This window comes from Aquila chrysaetos, chromosome 8 (assembly GCF_900496995.4).
Source record: "Aquila chrysaetos chrysaetos chromosome 8, bAquChr1.4, whole genome shotgun sequence".
Lineage (NCBI taxonomy): Eukaryota > Metazoa > Chordata > Aves > Accipitriformes > Accipitridae > Aquila > Aquila chrysaetos.
The window spans coordinates 11604182-11626405 of NC_044011.1; the positions used below are offsets into that span (position 1 = coordinate 11604182).

Genomic DNA, 22224 nt, shown 5'->3' on the forward strand with positions numbered 1-22224 from the left:
AATTAAACAGATTTGCTCCAGTTTGTAAGCCTTCTGTGGGTGTATCTCTTGAAACATTAATTACTGCCAACAGCTTGTTGAGTTGGATAACGTATTGAGAATATTCATTCTAGTTCTCCTTCTTCATCTCACAAGAGGTTTGGGATTCCTGGAACACACCTGGTCCTAGCAACACACCTAGGGGAGGAGACTTGATCCTTTTTTTTTTTTTTTTTTTGCAGGGTGGGAGCGCTGACTTCAGAGGTGCTACAGATGCCAAAGGTGAAGTCTACAGATGTCACAGACTTCATCTTTGGCATCTGTTTTTCTGGGTTTTGTACTGAGTAGCCTTTAGCCAGAAAATTAGTCTGGTAAACTGACTGTGGTTATTGGAATAAGTTATCAGATAGAAAGCATGGTTATAAACCAGGCATTAAGCCAGACTGGTGTTTTTTATTTTGGGGGTTTTTTTTTGTTTGTTTTTTTGTTTGTTTGTTTGTTTTTGTTATGTTCATCTAACCCTGCTGAGCTTAGAGTTATCCTATGAGTATAACTAAGGGTGAAGTTCAGCCAAACACCTTCGTGTGCCACTGAAAAAAAATTAGACTGAAGGGCTGCACGTTATACTGAAAGGTAAAAAGAAATGAATGAAAAGTAACCAAAAAGCATTTTTTGCTCGTTTGACACTTTAAATAAGCAAATACAAATTGCTTATTTTTGGGTGCTTCTTACTGAGACTTTACATTCATTTATCACTCTGGTAAATTCTGGGAATCATTTTCAGAGACTGAATTCTTGAATAATTTAAAAAAACAAAAGGGGGGAGTGGAGAGCAAAATGACGTATCTAAAGCAAAGATGATAGGCCAGCCATTCAGGCATTGCAACGGAGAACGCTTCTTGCTGTGGGAGATGCCAGAATGATCAGCAGTGTGACGTGAGAGACTGCTCTCAACCGTCCCATTACTTAAGAGCATGTGATATTCCCTTGGAAGCCCTTAGATAATGGTTGTTGGAAGCTTCAATGTGGGGATAGGATTTAAAATCCAGTAACAAGAAGACATACAGGGACCGGTTCCCTTGATGTCTTCTGAAAAGTAAAGTCTCTTAATTACTGTTATTAAATTTTAAGGTCTTTGGATGAGGCTTGTCTCTGCTTTCTATAGTGTTTTATAACTGCCTTGGAAGCTTATTTTCAGTTAGAAACAAAGGCATTTTTAAGAGGATCTGTGCAATTTGGACCTTACCTTTATTCTTTAACTTGAGGTGTTACATTACATTTTTTCATTTTTACCTCACTGATAAAAGCAGGATTAATTAGTTTCTGATTACATGTGCGTAGAAAAAGATATGAATAGCAGAACTGTCACTCCTGCACATGGAGATCTCTCTCATGTTCCTTCAATATGTTTGAGTTCTAGGTAATGAACATGAGAATGATGCTTCCCATTTTTGTGTCAGCTACAAAATAGAATAATTTCATCTCTTAACAGTATTGAGCATTTGCGGTCTTTGATCAGAACTTAGATTTTTTTTTTTTAAGGCTTTTTACATTACCTGTAACACTGATTTATTAAGTACTTATGTAACTTAACTTCTTCAGTTTAAAAAGAAATTAAAAAATTGTTCTCTTTATGTGTTCAGTGGAGATAGAGGTAAAGAAATTAGGTATGACATAAAACAGAGAAGCTAAATAAGAAAAATCCAATTATTTTAAAAGTTCAGAAACGGAAAACCCAGTGAACCCTAAAGCCTCTAATTTTCCTTCTCCTGATGCACAAAACAGTTGAAGTTCTGCTTGAAAGCCCTTGGACACACAAAAAATGTCATGTGTATTTGCATGTTAGCGACATTTAAAAAAAATTAAAGTTAAGTGTAGCTTGCAATATCTGACAGTTTTTAAAGCTGTTTGTGCTGCCAAACAAGTAATACCAGGATGCATTCACTTAGTCATCAGCTATTGTCAAGAGTCAACCCCATAATGCATATTTATGACTATTTACTTTAAAGCCAATAAACCTATCCATTTCATGAATCTTCCAATTCTTTACTAATGTAGATTATTACTAGGGTTGTCTTCTATTCCCTTTACCTTTCTACCCTGCTTCTGAGATTCTGATGCTGGGGAAGGTGACAAGTAAAAAATCAAGAGATAAGAAATGAACCAGAACATGTCTTGCAGTTACAAAGTCTAAGTGTATTTGTTATGAGTATGCTTAGGGTATAAGATCACCATCAGGTTTATGAGGTGATGTGTATGAGCTTTTGTGACCAAAGATCAAATGTGATTTTCCTAGAAATTGTAAAATGTGTATTTCTTGAACAGTCTCTTAAATACTGACAGAGTATTTGAAGTGCTATAGTGATTTTGTGCATTGTGTCTCTACAGCCAAATGTTGCTGCTTTGTGCACTGCATTTATAGGACTAAATCTAACTTCAGCAGCCCTTTGGAGCTAGGGCATGAGGTGGTTTTGTTGTTACAAAAGAGCTTTTTGCAGAAAGAATGAAACAAAGTTCCCAAGGACATGCAAAGCTCTTTTCTGACTAATCACAGGTCTGCTGTGGTTTAATTTTCTAGCCCATGATGATACAGGACTTTTATGTCCTAATCACTTGGTAGCAACTAGATTAATTAACTATTTTCCTTGTCAGTGAAGCATTTATTGAATTTGGTAATAACCAGATGAGTTGCTTCCTCTTTGTAGGGCTTGATCTTGAAAGAGGATTCTTCTGAGATAAATATGATTGAGAGCATTCATTTAGCTGTATAATGGACACAATGTAGATCAAAAAGTAGACAGACATAGATACATGCTGGGAAACTAAGTGGAATACCATCAAGTTAGTTGGCTGGTAATGCTTGAGATTTCAATTCTCTCTCATTTGTTTTGTAACTATTTCTCTGTAATCTTTGATAGCTATGCAAACTTATTACTGCCTCCAAATTCTTTCCAGGACAAAGTAGAGATGATGGGTGTCAACTGCCAGAGCAGTCACTGAGAGCTTACTCCAGGGAAAAGATGTGCCAAATATGCTTAATAGGATAAAGTTCAAAAAGGAGAAAAATAGCAGATATGAGCATATTGGGCTCAGTTATCCCTCTCCTGTAGCAGAACTGTCGTAGGTGTAGGGAAGTAGTATGTGGTGGAGCACAGGCACAGGTGCCTGTGAGCAATTTTAAACTTGAAAATCATAACGCCTGCCAGGTACTGGCAGACAGGCAGCTGAGCAGAGGAAAGGATTTGCTGTAACTTTTAAAAGAGACAGTAAATCTTCTCCTTTACTTGTCCTGTGCATAGGACGAAGGTGTTTTCTTACCCTTTCATTCCCTATTTAGAAGTGCTTGCTATGAACAGTGAGGGCTTTCAGAAGCACCTACAGCACTGTGTGACTTGCATGCAGGAGTTGTGGAAATTCAATTCTCTGCACTCTTGTCCCTCTTCTCCAGTCTTCGTGGTACGTTCTTCCATTCTTACAGGCTTTTTACACAGCTTCCTTGAAGCACCTTACTTCAGAAAAGCCACAACTACATTTTAGAGGGTTACTTTCTGAAACTTTGAATTGCTTCTGTTCTCCCTTAAGGTGTTGCTAAGCAATGATTAGGTGTACCTGGCAGCTTCAGTGCTATTACACACTAGGTGTGGTAAAAAGGAATATCATTTATTTTTTAAATTACATAACGACACAATTGGCTTAGGGGATCACTACACAGTTAGTGAAAAGAATGAATACTCTTTCTGAGCTACAACATTTAAACCTTAATCTTATGATGAGTTTTTAAGATTTAATCCCATGGTTTGAAAATTAATTTAGATGAAGACAGGGTTGTCCTATGGTATCAGTCATAAGGCTTTTAAAGTAAGCTCTCTTTTCTTTATCTACTCACAGCAAAAAGTATAGTTCAGTTCTGTTGGTGAGGCATTGTGGGCTACCGCTTGGATGCAGTAGCCACAGCATGAAAAGATTTAAATTAAATATTAATGAAACATCCCTGTAGTCCAAGGTCATTGATCTTTTTTTAGTGAACTTTGAAAACAAAAAACCCCCTCCAATGGTATACTTTGGTATTTCTTGCCAGATTAGGAGATTGACCTCCTGTGGTTTGATAGAACAATTTAGTACATGTCCATTTGCTATATTCACAAGAGTAATTTTCTTATGGCTGTTCTACTATGGCACATTGAAGTTGATATAAAAGCACATTTCTTTATAAATGTTATAAAGATTCTGACTTCATAGACAAAAAGTTACTTCAAATAATACAAATTACATACTTTATGCTCTTTTTAAATACAGAAGATCATCTCGCTAATGGTTATGCTAGAAGTCCAAAATGCATTTGTTTTTATATAGCAAATGCCTAGCCAGTATTCAAAAACAGAATTAAAAGTTCATGGCTGAAAAGCTCACAGCTGAAGCAAATTTTTAAGGCTGAGATCAGAATTTGCATTGAAAGGGGAGAGTCCAATTCCCAGTGGCTTTCAAAAAAAAACCTGCAAAAAACCAAAACCAACTAGATCCAGGTAATGCCTCTCCTTCCTGCAAGATAAGGCCACTTACTTAGCTAAGAATGTAAGACAAGGTATAACATAAAAGAGCATAAAATAATATACAGGTGGTCTGAGTCAAAAGGTTGTGCTTGGCTACTTAACTTTGGAGTGTGGCAAAATCATAAATTATGCAGCATAACTGTAATGGCACTGTAACCTTGTTAGGTACTTGAGTCTAATGCCATTGCTTAGAAGTCAAGTAGGAAGAGACTGGAATATGTTATTTGAATGAGATTTTAATCCACAGATACTTGAGTTAGTGCTGTAGAATTCAAGATGCTGTGTCAATTATGATAAACTCTGAAATTAAAATACGATTTCCATGGTCTTTTCACTATTGAGTGGATTGAGTACTTGTCTAAAAACTACTAAATTAATCAGCTTTTCATTGGTCAGTTTTAGTATCTTGAGAGATTGGTATCCTTTACCAAGTAATAGATATATAAATAAGCCCTTCTTTTAGCAAATTATTTTAAAGATGTGTATTTAATCGTCCCATGTATTGTCCATGGTTTTAATGAGGCACTTCTTGGACTAAGCTGTCAGGGAGGTAGAAGAAACACAGTCAAGAAAATCTTAAGGAAAACTCAATTTTCAGGATTGAAAGTCCTATGTTTTTAACTTGGGAAACTGGATGCTTAGTCTGGGTGCGGGTTAATGCAGCCTCTAGAATCTTGTCCTTGGGTGGGCTGCTTTGGCAGTCTGTCATGTTATATCACCACTAGACTGTCACTCTGTTTTCAGTTTCACCCTTTTTAATAAAAATGTTAATACGTACATCTAAGACAACTTGTTTGCTTTGTTTCTGTGCAAAGAGAGCAGAGTTAAAGATGCTATTAAAGACAGAAAGACCGTGAGGTGCCTCCTGGTTTGCTGATTTCCAGTATGATTATTGCAAGCAAGTGCCGGTATCTCATACCTGAAGGGGGAAAACCAGGAGGAAAGGCAGCTAACAGTCTTAGAAGGAGGCTTCCCAGTGAACTCTTTATAGACTGTCAATCAATAGGAACATTTCATTTAGTCACCAGTAATAACTAGGAAGTAATAACTTGATGATGAAATTCCTGTCTGGCATAAAAGACAGATTTCATCCATGCTCCCTGCTGCCTCCCTCATTCTGTCAATTAGAGCCAGGATTGAAACCTTCATGTTCTGGCCAGTCCCATAAATGGAATTTAAGTCTGCCTCTTGTACAGTAAGTTTCTTAATGGCTCCATGAGTGAAATGGATGCCATGGTGGTACTTACCTGCATAGTTCCCTTTGACATCTAAGCTCTTTTAGATATACTCCAAGTATGAGATAATTCTTTAGGGTTTTGTGTTCTGAGTACATTTGAAATGTTCTGCTTTTAGGGTTGGGTGCTTCTGGGAAGATCAAAGAAATTAAAACACACTACTTATATTCAGGTCCAAAACATTAGAAAATCACAGTTGATTCATAAAGCTGAAAGCCATGTGTTGTCCAAACAGGTTAAAAATACAAGGAGGTGGGGAAACCCACCACCATACCACCCAGTCCTTTACTAACCTTTTACGGCAGTGCAACCATTGCCTGTCACCAAGACTACTTTCTCTCATCTGGAATCCTAACAAATTTTATTCTTGAGATTTAAAGTCTTGTCTCACACCCCATTTTCTGAGGCACAGTCTATCTGTGCTTACCTGATGCAGAACTGTGTCATTGAATGTGGCAGATACTGCACAGGGCAGACTACTGAATGTGACCGGTTGATCCATGTAAAAATACCTTCCCAAGGCAAACTGATACCCTTTAGTCTTAAAGAAAGAAAGAAAAAGTCAAACCAGTGCAGTGCCTTGGCTCTAAGCTCTAGGAAATCTGCAAACCCTTTCATGTCATTCATAATCTGCATTGCAATTGCCACTGGAACAGATACCTAATTGGTAATTTGGGCAATCATATTTACGTGACTTCTTTCTTATTGTGCTGCTTTTTCTGCTTTATTGTAAAAGCATGATTTGTCGTATCTGTCTTGATGAATTCTTGGTCCTTGGGGTACGGTGTCGCTTGAGTGATTTGGCTTCTGGCAGAGGTTATCAGTGAGGCTGTGCTGGAAGAGCTCTGCTTAGTGAAACCCTGGTGTTGGGTTCAATTGATAGTGAGCCTCAGTGTAGGACCAACCTTGCTGGAGCCGTGTGTTAACTCTGTAATGTAAATGCTGACCCACTGTAGAAGGGAGAGAGGGCATCTCTCCCTCCTGGTCTGATCAGATTGACACCAGGTATTTTGCAAGGCAGGAGAAAATACCACAGTGCTTTTGAACAAGTGAATTTTTTGTGTTCCTGCCTGAAGCTGCATGTCTTGAGTGAAACCGGGATGTATTGATTTGCTGTAACCACCTATTGACCTCTGCGTCCTTTACATCTGAGTCGCACAAAGGAACATTATTCTTTTTATCTTTTTGTTGTTGTTACCCGTTGTTGTGAGTCACATAAGATATATGTATGCTCTCTGTATAAACAAACTGGTTCATTTACTCTTAAGGTTCTTTCTGCTGTTTATTTTTCCATTTGTCTTCTAGAAAAAAAACTTTTCTCCTTTCTTTAGTTTGTATTCCAAAGTCAAATTGTGCTTAGTATGACAGTGTTCTTGAATTTTTTTCACATCATCTCAAGTATGAAGCAAATTCTTAATAGTGTCTTTACACATACTTAATCTTGTTTTGCAGATCAAAGTCTGAAAGACTTTTATCTTTTCTGAAATTGAACTTTAGAGGTGTGTATAATATCACCTCCAAGTTGATCAGATAATTTTCCTTCCAGAGGCAATGGAATAACATTTTTTTTTCTTTTTCCTTACCTAGTTTAGGTTTCATTGATTCTGCTGGTTCACTTGTTTGCAGTAGCCTAACATTCAGTTACTTCTGGATTTATACTTGGTAAAAAGTAGGTTTTTTTTAATTGATACTTTTAATTGATACTAAGTTTTTAGATGTACAATTCTGCTATTAGTTTTATAATCCCCACATTAAGTGTCTTGCTAAATGATGAGGCCTTTAAGCCTGGATTTGCAGGGTGTGCCGTTCAGAACCCAACTCCTAAAAACAGTTGCCAGCAAATGTGTTCGTAGTTCTCTGTGTCAGAGGCTGCTGTGCTGACCTTCCTTTTTCTACATGTGATAAAAGTGCTTTTCTGTTGATGGTCCCTGCATTTTGCTGGCTGCCACTAGTAACATTACCAATGGCTATAAAGTGCTGTTAGCTGGTGTTATTATTTTTTTCCAGTTTTATCTTATTAAGATGTGTGAGAAAATGCACCGAACTGCTCTAATATCAAAATGTAACAAGAAGCTCCATTGCACACAGTCCTCTGCAGCAGTGCCTTAAATACATCAGCAGTACATGGCTCTCCAGTGTCTTAAATTCCCATTTGTGGAGCTCAGTATCTGCAAGAGTATTTTGGAAGGAGGCTTTGTTACAGGACTGTTGGTGTTCTGCTCGTTTTTAGCTGAAGATCATGTATTCGCATGAGGGCTTACGCTGTCAGAATGTGAATTTCTTTGGACTCTAGCATTCAAATATTTAATCTGTGTGTGACCTGTAGTTTTCATTATAAAATTCCATTTTTGTTGCCAACAATGGATGTACATTATTTTTATGGAAAATTATGACAAAACTAATCAGGAAAATTTTAGTAGTAATAAGTAATATAAAGCTGTCTTACAGTTATGTTGTATTTCTGGAATTTACAGTCCAACATCGTCATGTCTACAGAACTACCGTCTTTACATGTACAGGCTATATTAAATATATGTCAACGTAGAGCTTATTTCAGTTAGTGTATTTTATTTTTTTTTCTACAAGTGCAGAATTTCTCAAATACTGCAGTGTGCTTTCATGTGAAAGGGCCACTGAAAAAGTTGTTATTCAGTACAATTGTCAAAGCCATTTTACTGGAAACATTGGTCCAACACTCTGTGTATATGTATATATTTGATTACCTTTTACAGAATTCTGCAAAATGGTAATTATCCGCCTCAGAGGGCATTTACATTTGCATCGAATAGCGTTGAAAGATCTAGAATGTGTGCTTTTTTGATGACAGCAGAAAATCGGGAAACAAGTTATCTAAGTATGAAGACTGAGAATAAACATAAAATTAATGTTGTCTATTTGGATACAGTCCTGGAGTTATGAAGCCTCATTATAATCCAGCCTGACACCCATTTTCATTTTGTATGCACTAGCACCTCTGAAGTGGATTTAAATGCTGTTTTCTTCCTGTTTTGCAAGGGTTTTTTCTGCAAGAGCAGCAGAAAGAAGCCTTAGTGTGTATGGGAATCAGGATCCAAACTTTGTGTCTGTCTTGCAGGAGAAGAAAAGAGAGATTCTCAAATAGAGATTGTAGTTAAACCTCTTACAGGATGGTTTTACTTTCATACTCTAATGTGTTATTTTCCTTCTGTAAGTGGTTAATTTAGAAAAGGACAGTATTTGAACATGATTTTAGATACTGTTGCATTAATAATTGGGCTTTTTGCTTCCATAAGCAGTGGAATAAATTCAGACAGTTTGTGCTTACCCGTCAGTTATGCAGTAAAGCTGGTCTAGTTCCGTTGTCTTTATTTGGAAAACTTTTCTCAGTTTATTTTGCAAGCACTTCTGCAGTTTGTGTAATATGTCCACATAAAACCTACAGACACGTGGCAAAGTACAAATAAAATAAGCAAAAATCCTGCTACTCCCAATATTTTTTTTTTTTTTTCTCCAGAGTTTATTCTTAAAATCCCGACCCGTACTGGCTTTATCGGTATAACCCACTAGCTGAGAATAATTTTTAAGACAGTTTTGTCATTGGTGACTTTATTGGTACTTCAAATGGCAGTCGGGTGAATTAAAAAGAAAGTAAAAGCAGCACGTGACTCCCAACACGGTCATAAGAGTACTAGTTATAAAGGGGTTTGCAAGTGATGGGTTGTTGGTTTGGTTTTAATTATACTTTTTCTGACTTGCTGGCAACTATTACTGAAGCTCTTTTTGCCGGTTGAGTAATGTGTGGTTGTACGGAAAGCATTAAGAGGAGTTTAAATAGGCCTTCGCATGCACACAGGCTTTCCAGTGGGAATGGTTTGCAATGGAGCGATTTCCTAGTAGCCACCCTTGGGGTGTCAGGTTTCCTGCGGGCGGGCAAAGGCTCATATGAAAACAATCTGTCTGCCCTCGTGAGCCAGCGGCAGCGGGCGCCTGTAGGCTTTGTGGAGCACCCGTTGCTTTTACGGCTCCGAAACCTGTTCAGGGACTAAATAGCTGCCTTTCCTTTCGAGGGGAAGGAAGAGGGGCGAGCGAGGGGTTTTGGTCCGGGGCTTCTGCAGCCTTTAGGGGTGGCGGTGGTTTTCCAGCGGGGAGGCCTCCAGGAAGGGGGAGTGTGCTTGGCGTCAGAGCGGCACCACGGCTGCTGGAAGGGAGGATGCTGATTACAATAATAAACAAATGCCGGGGATAGATGACTGCACGGCTGTCAGAACAGAGAGGACCAAAGGAGGAGATCCCCAGCGAAGGCTTTGGAGGTTGCAGCAGGATCCTTTGCTGGAGACTTTTTTTTTTTTTTCCCCCTAAACAAAGGAAGTGACTCTTTAAATTTCTTTTAATGGGCCTTGGCTGGTCTGTGGTGCAGCATCCCCTGGGCAAAGCGAAGCGGGCTGGAGGTGGCTTGGTTACTGCCACAGCAACAGCAGCCCGCTGGCGGCGAGGAAGGCAGGGAGAGGAAAGGTGGCCTCCTGTCCGGTCGCGCTGCTGTGCTTCCTAGGCTGAAGTGCGCCTCGTCCCACTCGACTTCTCTGAAAGGCTGGCTTTTGGTGCTTTCTTTAAACAGAAGTTTCTCTGGGGATTTTTTTTGTTCTTTTTTTTCTTTGTATTTTTTTTTTCCCTTGAATGGAACAACATGGAAGGACTTGCTCCTCCTTCCCACTCTCTGCATCCATCGCGTGCCAGCGGAGTATAGCTTCTCTTGCTCAGGGTCATTGAGACCAACCATTGAGCTTGTGGCCTGCCAGAAGCACTTGGAGCCTGCAGGCCATTGCCGAGGTGAGCTGGAGGCAGTCCTGGCCAGGTGTGGAGACGAGGAGATCCCCACAGCACCATGGGGCCGGGTTAACCCTGCAAGGAGCATCTCCCGGCGTCAGCGGCTCACCCTCAGGTGCTCGGCCTGTGGCAGGGAGCGGGGCCAGGGAGGCTGTGACAATGGTGCTGCCTGACCTGCCCCCGGGGGAGCACGGCCCAGGAGAGGGGCACGCGCAGGAGCTCTCGGAGAGTTTTGAGACAGTATAGGTGGAAAAAGAGAGAAACCTTTTGAAGGCTATAGGCCCGGCTTGGAGGACGTACCAGAAAAATGTAGGCTTCGGGGGACGCTTAATGATGATTGGCCTGAATTTCAGCTTACGTGAGTTGCTGACAAAATTTGAAAAGGTATGATAAGCATAGTTTCATATAATTGTGCCTTTGAAAACTACGCAATAAAAAGGGCAGGTTGATGTTAAACAGGTTTTCTGTGTTGCTGGTAAGGTCCTCATGTGACCCTTGTTTGCTCTCAAATGTGGAAGTCTAATGCTGCTTCTCTTCTCCATTTCAGGTCCTACAAGATTAGTTTTAGAGCATGTGCTCTGATTGTGGTCATCTTCTCTTTTTTTCTTTTTCCTTCTTTTCTGAAGGAGATGATAGAAAAGTTTGGACTTTGCTAAGTCAAGGCCATAAGGGGACTTCCCAGGATGCCTGTGACCTTATTTCACTATTGACATAAAGGAACTGCTCTTCAGTTTGCTGTTAAATTTAGTTGAATGTTGTCTTAGTCAAATTGGAAGATCTCATGATGGCTTTTATAAGTAGGATTACTTCCAATATGAATGTGCCACTTTTCCCATCGTTTCATCTGTTCTTTTATTCAAGCTAGTTACTCTTTCTCTTACCAGGACATTTGGTACCAGTAATGCTGAGAGACAGGAAGCTTGGCTTTGCAGTGATTGCGCTGATTAGCGAGAGACATGAGACTGTTCAAAACCAGATTGTTTTCATCTAATTGTCGGCACTTCCAGTGAAACCTGGGTTGTATGTTTGTAACCATCGTTAGCTTGGCTTTGCATACTATATTGTCTTTTTGGTTTTTTTAACATCATTTCTCCATATAAACTTGCTGTACCCTGCAAGATCAGAGTCTGTAACAAAATATATAGTAGTTTATTTACACATTAAGATAAAACCCATATATACTGTGGTCACAAAGCAGGAGAGCAGATTGTAAAGCCCGATTCTGTGGTGTTCTATCCTATAGCTATAAACTGGTTTTTTTTTTGTGTGGGTTTTTTTTTTTTTTTGTTGGTGTTTTTTTGTTTGGTTTTTTTTTTTTTTTTTTTTTTTTTTTCAATACAAATCAACACTGGTCACCAGAACAGTAGTATAATGGGTATTACTAAATGAACCTAAAAGTCTCAGAAAATAAAAAATAAGCTACTTTTTTTTTATATGGGTTTGCATAATGATTTTGGTTAATTTCAAAATCAAAATAAGCCAGGGTCCTCAGAAGACTATTGCAAACTGATTTGGATTTGTTGGGTTTTTGAAACTCTTGTGTTTTTACTTTCCTACAGTAGCAAACTTTGGAGCTAATGAGACAGATAACTGTTTAGTATCACACCAGCATGACTCTTCCAAAAGTAGTTAATAGTAACAGCGAAAGCATTTGTGACATGATTTCTTCACTGTGTAGATCACTTGCTCCTCTCCTGCTCCCCGTCTGTCAGCTGGGCTTCTCTCTTCTCTTGTAATTGCTGCTGGTAGCCTGTAAAGATTAGGACACATGCTGGACTCTTTGAGGTGCTTCATGACATGGTTGAGACAGAAGTTTTGAAACTGATGTTTCTAATGTTTTTTGAACGATATAAGCCCTGGCATTTGCAAACTTCAGGCTCTCCCCTGTGATTATGAATATTCCAGTGTCTTATTTCATCTCAAAGGAATTGATTGTAGCAATTCTCAACAAAAACAAAACTTAACAAGTCTCACAGCTCTCTTGTATTTTTTAGCTTGAAGCTTACTGTGTTATTTTGTTGTCTGCTGTGCTGAAATTTGTAACGTGATGTAGGAGGTAGGAGGATGCTTTGTTGCTGGAGAAGAAAATTAACATTTTAGTTGGTGAACTTTGACCACAAATTCTAATCTGCGCTTATTTACCAAGTTTTCTTTTTCTTTTTTTGAGCAAGTTCCCCTCCTCATCGCCAGCTTCATCTCTTACGATTCCCCCCACACCCATCCTGTTCTTCCCAACTGAGGAGTTTGCTGCCAGGAGAAACAGCATTGTGACAGTGATCCTGGCTTGCAGGCTACTTTTAGCTTTCTGGATTCATTAATATATGTTGTAAGGAGAGAATTACGAGTGCTGTTACTGTGGTTGTAATGCAGAAGCCAGATGGCATTTGCAGAAGCTTGCACGGCACTCCCTTCCTATGCAAAAGCAGAGTTGCGTTACACTGGAGTGGGCAGGGCTGCTTTAGCTTTGTTCAGTCACAATTATGTGACTGCTGGAATTAGTATTAACGGATTTATGATGCCCCTCAGATGATGAGTCAATGCCATGCGATGGAGCCACAGAGGTTGTTGAAGGCAGGCTGGCGTTCTCAGCCTTCCTAAGTGCATCATCATTCTTGTGATGAAACGAATCCTTACCCACACCATATGTCACCTGTTAAGGTACTATCCATTAGGTTTAAGTGCAAGTTAGACAGCTTTTTGGAAACTTGAAGTGTCGGTGCAACGCTTTCGGTAGTACAAGCATTTGAAAACTAGATGTGAAAAATATCCCAAAGTGGTTTTTCCCCCAAAAGTTTTTTTTTTTTTCTTCCTGAAATATCTGAGAGCTTAAGTAATAATTAAATTTCTGTCATATCTAAAGCCAATTGCTTTTGTGAATTGCTTTGATCTTATACTGTAGTCATGGTGGCTGTAGTGATACCGAGTGTGGTCTGTGTATGACAGTTTAGAGAGGTTTAATGTCTGTCTTTATACACATTTCTGCCACTGGTGGATTTATGATAATGGCAATTCTGCCCAAGGGTTTTGCATGTGTACTGCTCTTCTGAATGTGAATTCATTATAAACTGATTGCTTAACAGCAACGGCCACTGCAGGCCTCTGAAACAGCAGATGGGATGAGCTTTTCTAAAGTTATGACTGTCCTCTGATACCAGAGGAGAGAATCCCTGGATGAGATAAGTACCTGGATTCTTCAGAGACTTTTCCTTTTTTAACCATCTGTTTTTACAACAGCATCCCTCTCTCCTTGCTACCCCCAGCATTTGTAAGGAAGAGAGCAATAAAAGTCCCGTTTCCCTTTCACAATGGCCGCTTTCATATGCCTTTATCATGCCCTAATTCTTACTCTCTCCTTAAGAGTAATCAAAAAGTGAAAAGCTCTGAGTGAAGCAGAAGCTATAGGGAACATCTGACACAGCAGTGATCCCAGAGACAGTTGGCAGCAGCAGGTAAAATGTATCTGGTTGAATATAGACTAAACAATCTGCTATTTAAAAAAAAAAAAAAAAAAAAAATTAAAAAATCCATTCCATTGCTACCTGCTGTGAGATCTCAAAGAAAAATGTCCTGGCTGATGTCTCTGGCATACAGTTATGTCCTTTGGTTGGCACTGATGTTTTTGTTCCAGCTGTTCCAGCTGGAAGAGTTTTCTGCAGATACTTTGGTGAGCAGTCATCCCCTTTATTCTTGACCTCTAAATGAGGCAAGTGTAGCATTTCTGAACATTGTCAGTGAAAGCAATGGGCAGTCATTTTTCTGGGACTTGCAATTCCCTGCATCTGCACCAAGTCTCCTGTCCTGTTCCAGTCATGGGCATGATTTGTATTGGGTGGAAGAAGTACAAAACTGTCTTGGCAAAATAGCCCGGGGGTAACTTTTGCTGGGTTAATGCAGTTTCCCAAGCTATTTTTCATTCATGAGGAGTCAACCTCAACCCTACTAACTCCTCTTAAGATCTTCATGTGGTTCGAAAGCCACAACAGTTTGCCTGTTCTCTGGCTTGTACGTGGGGGTTAAAATTACATAGCAGTCTGTGTGACAACACAAAACACTACTGGTCTTGTGGCACAGCATCAGCATTGGACCTGTATGTCCATTTCTTGCAAGCCACATGCAGTTTGTGTGCCATAACTTGCCATCCCTGCTCTGTGATCAGATGTTTATGAAAATTCAGTGGAATTCTGTTTCCTAATCAACATAAAAATAGTTAAAAATTGGGGTGTGATATAGAATTTTGCTGTGTATAGTGGGTTTAAACAAAATTGGAGTACAGTGTTGATAAGTCTTACATGTAACTGTTTTAAAAAACCATGTGAAGTTATCATTTGGTATAGAATGCTATTGACCTTTTTTATAAGAGGCTAAGTTGAGTTTTGTGTCATATCATATGTAGTAAAAATCTGATTAAGGGATCTTGATAATAGAATCTGTAATGTTATAGGAACATCTGTTTATTTACCTTACAGAATAAAATAACTTCCCTGGTTTAGATCTTTGTATCATAAAGCTCAAGTCCTCTAGGATTCTTAATGGTGAGAATGGAAGGGAGTAACATTCTGCATGTTATGAAATGCATCGTTTCTTCCACTTTAATTTTGGCATGGAAATGTGGAGTTTTCTTCCACCAGTTGTGTTTTTACCTTCAACAGAAGGGTTCAGGTCCTTTAAAGAGGAAAATATTTTGCCTGTGTTAATGGCAGTGTACCAATGAAGACCATATAAACAAAAGCTGAAAAAAACATGAATGGAAGTGAATATGCTAACAGCTTAGGGGGTTACAGAGTGAGTTAGACGCCCTCTGAACTCATCATTCAGAAAAAAGGCACTAGAATGCTCATTGTCATCGGAGTGCTGTTGGTTTGGCTTTTTTTTTTTTTTGTCTTTTTAAAGGATTTTTTTCTTTGTCTTTATAAAGGATTAATAGTTTCCAAAGGACAATTATGTCTACTATTGTCACTGCTTAAAATATCCTTGCAGTCTGTAAGGAGGAAAAAATGAGAAAAAGTTCAATAGCTGGTTGACCTTGGAGTTGGAGTCACAAAGTTTGGTTCTGTTCAAATCTGTTCTATATTTTCTTTCACCCTGTGCAAGTCACTCTAGTTTGCCTTTGCGCAGTTGCAGTTGCCCAACTCCAGCTGGGCAACTGGAGTGAGCTAAGTCTTTGGGTCCTTTTTGGAATTGCCATCTGTAGCATTATTGAGTGTCACATACCATATTTATACATTCTTTAAAGACACATGCTCTTCTGTTGTCATTATATGATAATTTAGTATTTTATTTGATTGAAATTAAAGTAAGAAGTAGGCTTTAAAATCAGATCCAAGCATAAAATGAAGGAATGAATCCAGCAGGTAAATCTTGCACCATGAGAGGGGTAAAGAGGGAGAGAAGCAAAGAAGTCTAAGTTTCAGAATGGAAATAAGCTGATTTTGAAATCACCAGACTAAAGTGGAAAAGACGGGCAGCAGTTTGATCTTAATTCTTAAAAGGAATTTAAGGAAAGTGGCAATCTTCTAGTAGCCTGGCTAGGTCAAGGTAGATATGTAGATATCAACCTAGTTATTTCTTCTCCTTTCTATCTTTCAAAACTTTGAAACTTGCACCTTGATTTATATATAGGTTGAATTCTTTCCTCAAAGAGCTTGCTTTCTTTTCCTCAAAGAGCTTTCCTTAGTCCTGCAGCCACCTGGGCATGTAAACAAATCTGTTGACCTCATACCAGTAAATTATCAATCCAGTTTAACAGATATGTGCACATAAATATTTGCAAACTTAGCGAAATATGGCTTCTCTATAGTAATACCTCCAAAAACTAAGTTGATAAAGCTATGTAACTACAGTTTAAGAACTATGAATTTCTTCTGACAAGGAGTCCTTCTCTGTTTGCACTGTATTTCTTTAGGTTTCTTTTTTCTTTTTTTTTCTTTCTTTTTTTTCCTTTGTTTTGTATGCACTAGGAGAGAGCATTCTGGCCCAGATCCCCTTTGCATTGGGCTAAGAACAACAACGGTGTGTCATGGTTTCATCCCCCTCTTTATGTGACAAAAGCAGCAGAATTTTTTTTCTCCCTCTTCCCCTGCATCCTCCAGTGTGCTGCCCCTGTGACTCTGGATATGGGAGCCTCCATGTGATAATAGGGAAGTGTTTATAATTGACTTTAAAGTATTGAAAAATTGAAATTGGATTAACTCTAATAAGAGTTAATCCTAGTTGGGACCTGAGCAGGGATTATCAAATTTTTGGCCATATAGAGGACAATGGAGAAGAATATGGAGAATCAATGACCAAGAAAGAGAAATAATAGATCAGGATGAGCATGAATTGGAATGTGTACAGAATGCATAGAGGAGTTCTTCCCACTTTGAAATAAGAAATTCTAAGGAAGGGCAACCACAACATCTTTACAAATCTCGTAAGAATTGAAAGATTATGATAACACAGTGAGTAAAGGAGATTACTACCAATTGCTACCAATTACAGCAATCCTAGGACAAGATGGGAGCCCATCATCCTTGTTAGCCTTCCAACAGAGGATAATACCTGAATAAAAATCTTCAAGATCTTTTATATCATTATTGGGGAATAACTAACTTAATGTGTCCATCTGTTGCCATTAGCCATCTTTCACATCCCACCTTCCTACTGCAATTCTTCCATGTGCACATTGGTGTGGGACATGTTATTTGGATTCCTCTCCCTCTTTTTTATTGAGGGCTGTGATACATTCTCATTCATTAACTTTAACATCAGTCCTGCTGGTTTATCCATGAGCTGGCAGTGCTTTTTTTTCCTGGAAAATGGAAATCGGAAAAAAGAAAAAGAAGTTAATTGGCAAAGTTGATTCTTTGAACTGAGCTGTCACAACGTGACCATCACAGATGGGACTAAAGAATGCCAACAGCAGATTTACTGTTCCTTAATCAATGTAACATGATGATTGGCAAATGCAATTATGAAACCCATTTTGAATGAAACATTTTTAAGTGTGCACGCTTAAGTGTCCTCTCAAATGTAATCAGAGTTAGCATGTTTTATGAAGGTTCTCAATAGCTTTAGAATTAATATTGTGATTTTAGAATGGAAGATTTTCTTTTGTAACTTTAAAGAGGCATAGAAATGGATTTGACATGACCAGGCTTTTGTAGCACAGATTAGTGTGCAGTTAAAATTGTAGCTGCTGTACATGTTTGTACCTCCTGCTGTGTGGACTTGAGCTGGGTTTCACTGGATCTACTTGCATGTTGGAGACGTAAGGACAGGAGCTGCAAATGTTTTCAGATAAGCATCTGATTTTTTATCTGATGACTATGCTGTCTTATTTGGGTTTGTTGATCATCAGAGATTGCCATTTCGTTTTTTCATTTTAAATGCTGTTGCTTGTATCTGTTTTCAGAATGGTGATTTTTATCAAGATTGTTTAAAGACAGCAAAAGTGTCTTTTAACCTGTTTTGAAGTAGTGAAACTCAGGGCAAAGAATAGGTAGTTGTCCAAAGTCACATAATAGCTCAGCTGGAGAGCCAGAGCTTCACTGATGCTTCCTTCCCTCTCTCTCACCTTCCCCCCCATCCCTGCTTTCCCTCTCTCTCTCTCCTCCCCCCACTTCTCCAGCTGTATCCTTCTTTTTGCTTTCTTCCCCACCTGAAGAAAGCTTTCATGCTGTCTCAGATTCATACCTACTTTTCCACTGTTTCCAGCTATCATTTGTAGATGTGTAAGCTGCCATTCTAAGATGTAGGGCTGCATCTTGAGGATGGGGAGGTACGAGAGCCCCCTCCTTTCCTGCTCCTGTGAACAGATGGAGATTACAGAGGAGTTGTCTGGAAGAATAAAAACCTCTAAGGGATTTCAGTTCCTGAATGTCTTCCTTTGCAAAAGAAGTTTATTTACATCTGCATCAAGTTCCTGTCACAATCTTCACTGATTAATCCTATTGAGACAGCCAGTATACCTCCTGGCACTCCACATATTTACATTGCTCTATTAGAGTATACATAGATGTATGGATGCTAGAAAGCATTGGTGGCGATGCAGGAAGTTTTGTTTGCTCTTATAATGTGTTTTAAAAATAATACTGTGCTCAGTTAGATGAAGACAACATCTGTAATGTGTTTCTTGAGGCAGATGGTAGATCAGAGAATAAAATATGTTTAATTTCTAAGGGGAGGAGAAATGAGTAAGCTGAATTGAAATCACAAGCACTGCTTTTTCTTTTCAGTATTTACTATGAAATTCAGATTATAATACATCCTGCTGTTTTATGTCTACCTCTCCATATATCGCAGGCTGTGGTGTACAGTAGTTTAATTGTAAAAATGGTCTTGTGGTAGCTGTAGTTATTTAGCTGCAGTTTAAGGACATAGATTTTAGTTGAAAGCTTTCATTGCATATGACCTAAAGCAGTACATAGAGTTTGAATTTCGCTGGGCTGTGTAAAGCTTCTGCAATGTTTTATTTCAGAAAGGAAGGAGACAACATAACTAAGGCTGAATCTATGTAATTTGTGAGCAGGAAACTATTTCTACTAGTATTTGCAAATGCTGCACTGTCTGAAATGTGTGGGGGCACAGTAGACAGCTAGTTACCTTCAGTGCTACAAAAGCATGCAGAGAACTTAGTTTTTATAGTTCTAAGTTCTGTTTCACAGTCAAGGATGACTTTCAAACTCCTTTTCTCACACTTAAGAAAGTTAGACCTTTTATAATGATGTTAATAGGGTTGCAGGTTTTCCCCTCTGGTTCTCTTTTCAGAGTCATTCAAGAAAGTCGGACTATGCTCTGTCCTAGTGCTTAGGAGTACTAATAAGAATAAGCTCTCCCTTCCTTTATTTAGAGAACTAAGATGTTTGGACTTTTCTTGCTGATATTTCAGGACATCCAAGCTGAGATCGATGCCCACAATGACATCTTTAAAAGCATTGATGGAAACAGACAGAAGATGGTGAAAGCCTTGGGAAATTCTGAGGAAGCTGCCCTGCTCCAGCACCGGCTTGATGACATGAACCACCGCTGGAATGACCTGAAGGCAAAGTCAGCTAACATCAGGTAAGTAATGAAAATGTCAAGACATGAATGGGGCACAGTTGCTGTCTTCTAAAAGGCCTGAGAAATATGACCATAGCCTTGAAGTGAAATCTCTATTTGTTTCTGTAGAGGACCCCTGAGCACAAATATAAAAACTTGGTGTACTTGCTCATCATGCAGGCTTAACTACTTGGTCTTCTCTCTCCAGAGCCGCACAGTTGTGACTTGCCAATCTCTACTAAATTTTCCAGAAAGTATGTTGAATCTTACCTTATTGTAAATAGATAGCAATGTCAAGGAAGTAATTCTGTGAATCTACAGTTACTGTGAGGAGAAATAAGGGATTTGTTGTTTTTGTTTTTACCACTGAAATGAATAATTTGATAGAACTTGCATCTTAAATGTCTTAATCCATATTGGTAGTAAATTTTTTTTTATTGCTGCTATTCAATTAGGAAATGTTTTAAAACACATATTAATCAAGGAATGCATTTTACAATTTTTTGACACTACCAGTGCCAAGCTCACTGACTGTCCAAGTGTAGTCACTGTTAAAATCTTTGTGATGTCATTTTGGCAGTAGATACTACCATATTTATTAACGTGAATAAAATTCCACATTAAAATGAATTAGGTAGAGAAGAATTTCTAGAGCTTTTAATTGCAACTGCTTGCTTGTTGATTAAAGGAAAGTGTTCTTTTAATAGAACAGAACAATGTTAAGCCTTCATATGAATTTTCCAAAGGCCGGAAAAATGAGTTGAGCCTGGAATTCAGGCACAGGAGTTTGAAAGAGTGAGATAGAGGGGAAAATGTGAGATTTAGTTTTCATCTCCACTTATCCTATCACCAACCTGCTAAACAGTTAAGTGAAACAGGTAAATCAGCTCTGTGAAAGCCCACAGGCAGAGCTTGAATCAGAGGAACCAAGCAGTTCAATGTGGAGGCTTGCAGAGACTGGCCCCACCACACAAGCAGTTTAAGGCAAGAGCTGTCAAACTTGGGCTATTATGAGCTCTACTCAAATAAGTTAACATGAGAGAAAGATGAAAACATGCTTGTAAGATAATAACTTAGCAGCTGTGGAGTTCTAGCAAGAACAATTCAGTTGCTTGGCCTTTCCTGGGGTTGATCATAATTTGGGAGAAATTGATGGCTAAAAAAAAGGGCCTTCAAGCTCTTTACCCTGGCCAGCTGTGAGTTCCAAGGCAGTAATACAGAGACAGCGATTGTGCAGTGAATGCTCAAAAAAGTGGGAGTACCGGCTCTTCTGAATACATACTCATCTTTTCACTTCTGCGTAGATATGGCGTGTGCATCCCACTGGGCAGCAGTATGTTTGCAATGTTTGTGTTACTCTGCTGGTACATGCAATGCTGCAGAGCCACATCACTGAGCTACAAGTAGAAGATGGGCAGGGAAGAGAATACTGGAGCAAATATGAGAGAAGTAAATTAACCTCTCAAATCTCAGTCACCAGTGAAACGAGTGTAGCATTTCCGAGTTCAGGTATTTTGCCCTGTTCTTTGACTGCAGTTCACTTTTCTAACTTGCGCAAGAGTGACGAAAGCCTTCATAGGGAAATAACAAATCATAGATCTGATAGGATGTCAGTGTGTTGATGTCGCTGTTTGCCTTCAGCTTTTGCTTTCTTGGTGTACCTTATTTCAAGGATGAATTGGAAAGCAAAACTGTATGGAAGAGTCTTGTGAGTACAGCATATAACAGTGTTAGATGCTAGGGCTGATGATTGAAAAATCTGATTGTTTTGTTACGGGTTTTGGCTTGGGATAGTGCTTCTAAATTAAGGTTTCTCTAAAGTTTTTTAGAATATTTTCAGCTATGTATACATAGTGACTATGTTGATTTTTAGTTGCTTTAGTTTTTAGTTGCTGCTCTCCCTCGGGCATAGCATGAGTTTTTCTTCATCACGTCATTCCTCAGAGCTGACGATGCTAGTCACTGCGTTGACTTTACTTCCTTGCTACTGTAACTAAAGGGTTTCCAAACTGAAAAAGCAGCACTCTTGTGACTTATTTTTAAATACATGGAAACTACTTAAACCTGTACTTGTAGTGACTATGACACCACCTGAGAGAACTATACCTCTCCTTGAAATTACTCGTAGACGATTCTTTCTTTTTCTCTCTTTATTATCTTATTCCCAGGAAGAAAACAAAGCTGCAGGTTTGTGTGGGTCTGCCTTGTCAAATGTTTAGGAGAGATTCTTTTCTGCTGGAGCAGGAGGTGTGAGGGTGTTAGTGTTTGGGGGAGGTTAGAGGTAAAAGTATGGGAGAAACAGAGAAGAACTCTCTATATTTAGACCACCCACCAATCTTTTTTTATTCCATGTGTTCCCTTGTTGCTCAGCAGGGAAAGTGTTACCTCCATAGCAGAAGCAAAAGCTGAGGAGGTCTCCAGCTGTGAAGAGAGCTTCTCGGGGTCAACAGAAGGGGAGTTATGTCAGAGTTGCTGCTCTTCTGGATGATTTTATTCAGCCTGGGTGGCGGAGGGGTGCTCTCAGTCTGGTCAGCTGGATGGGAGCATTTGTGGTTTTTAAGCTCATCCAGGATTCCCTTAGGAGTGCTTCTGAATACCAGGTGGTTGATGCTGGGGAATATTGCTCCAACCAGTGC

General features: G+C 39.0%; 1 protein-coding gene across 7 annotated transcripts in view; it reads left to right on the forward strand.

Annotated features, from left to right (window-relative positions):
• The window catches only part of UTRN (utrophin), a 392954-nt gene that overhangs the window by 235401 nt on the left and 135329 nt on the right, over nucleotides 1-22224 (forward strand). For 6 of the 7 annotated variants that reach the window (XM_030021907.2, XM_030021906.2, XM_041125129.1 and 3 more), the window contains one exon: nucleotides 19437-19609. In XM_030021907.2, the coding sequence (XP_029877767.1) occupies nucleotides 19437-19609 (173 nt within the window). Of the gene's footprint in view, nucleotides 1-10823; nucleotides 10952-19436; nucleotides 19610-22224 lie in introns of those variants that run through there. The other variant, XM_030021909.2, reaches the window with a different exon arrangement.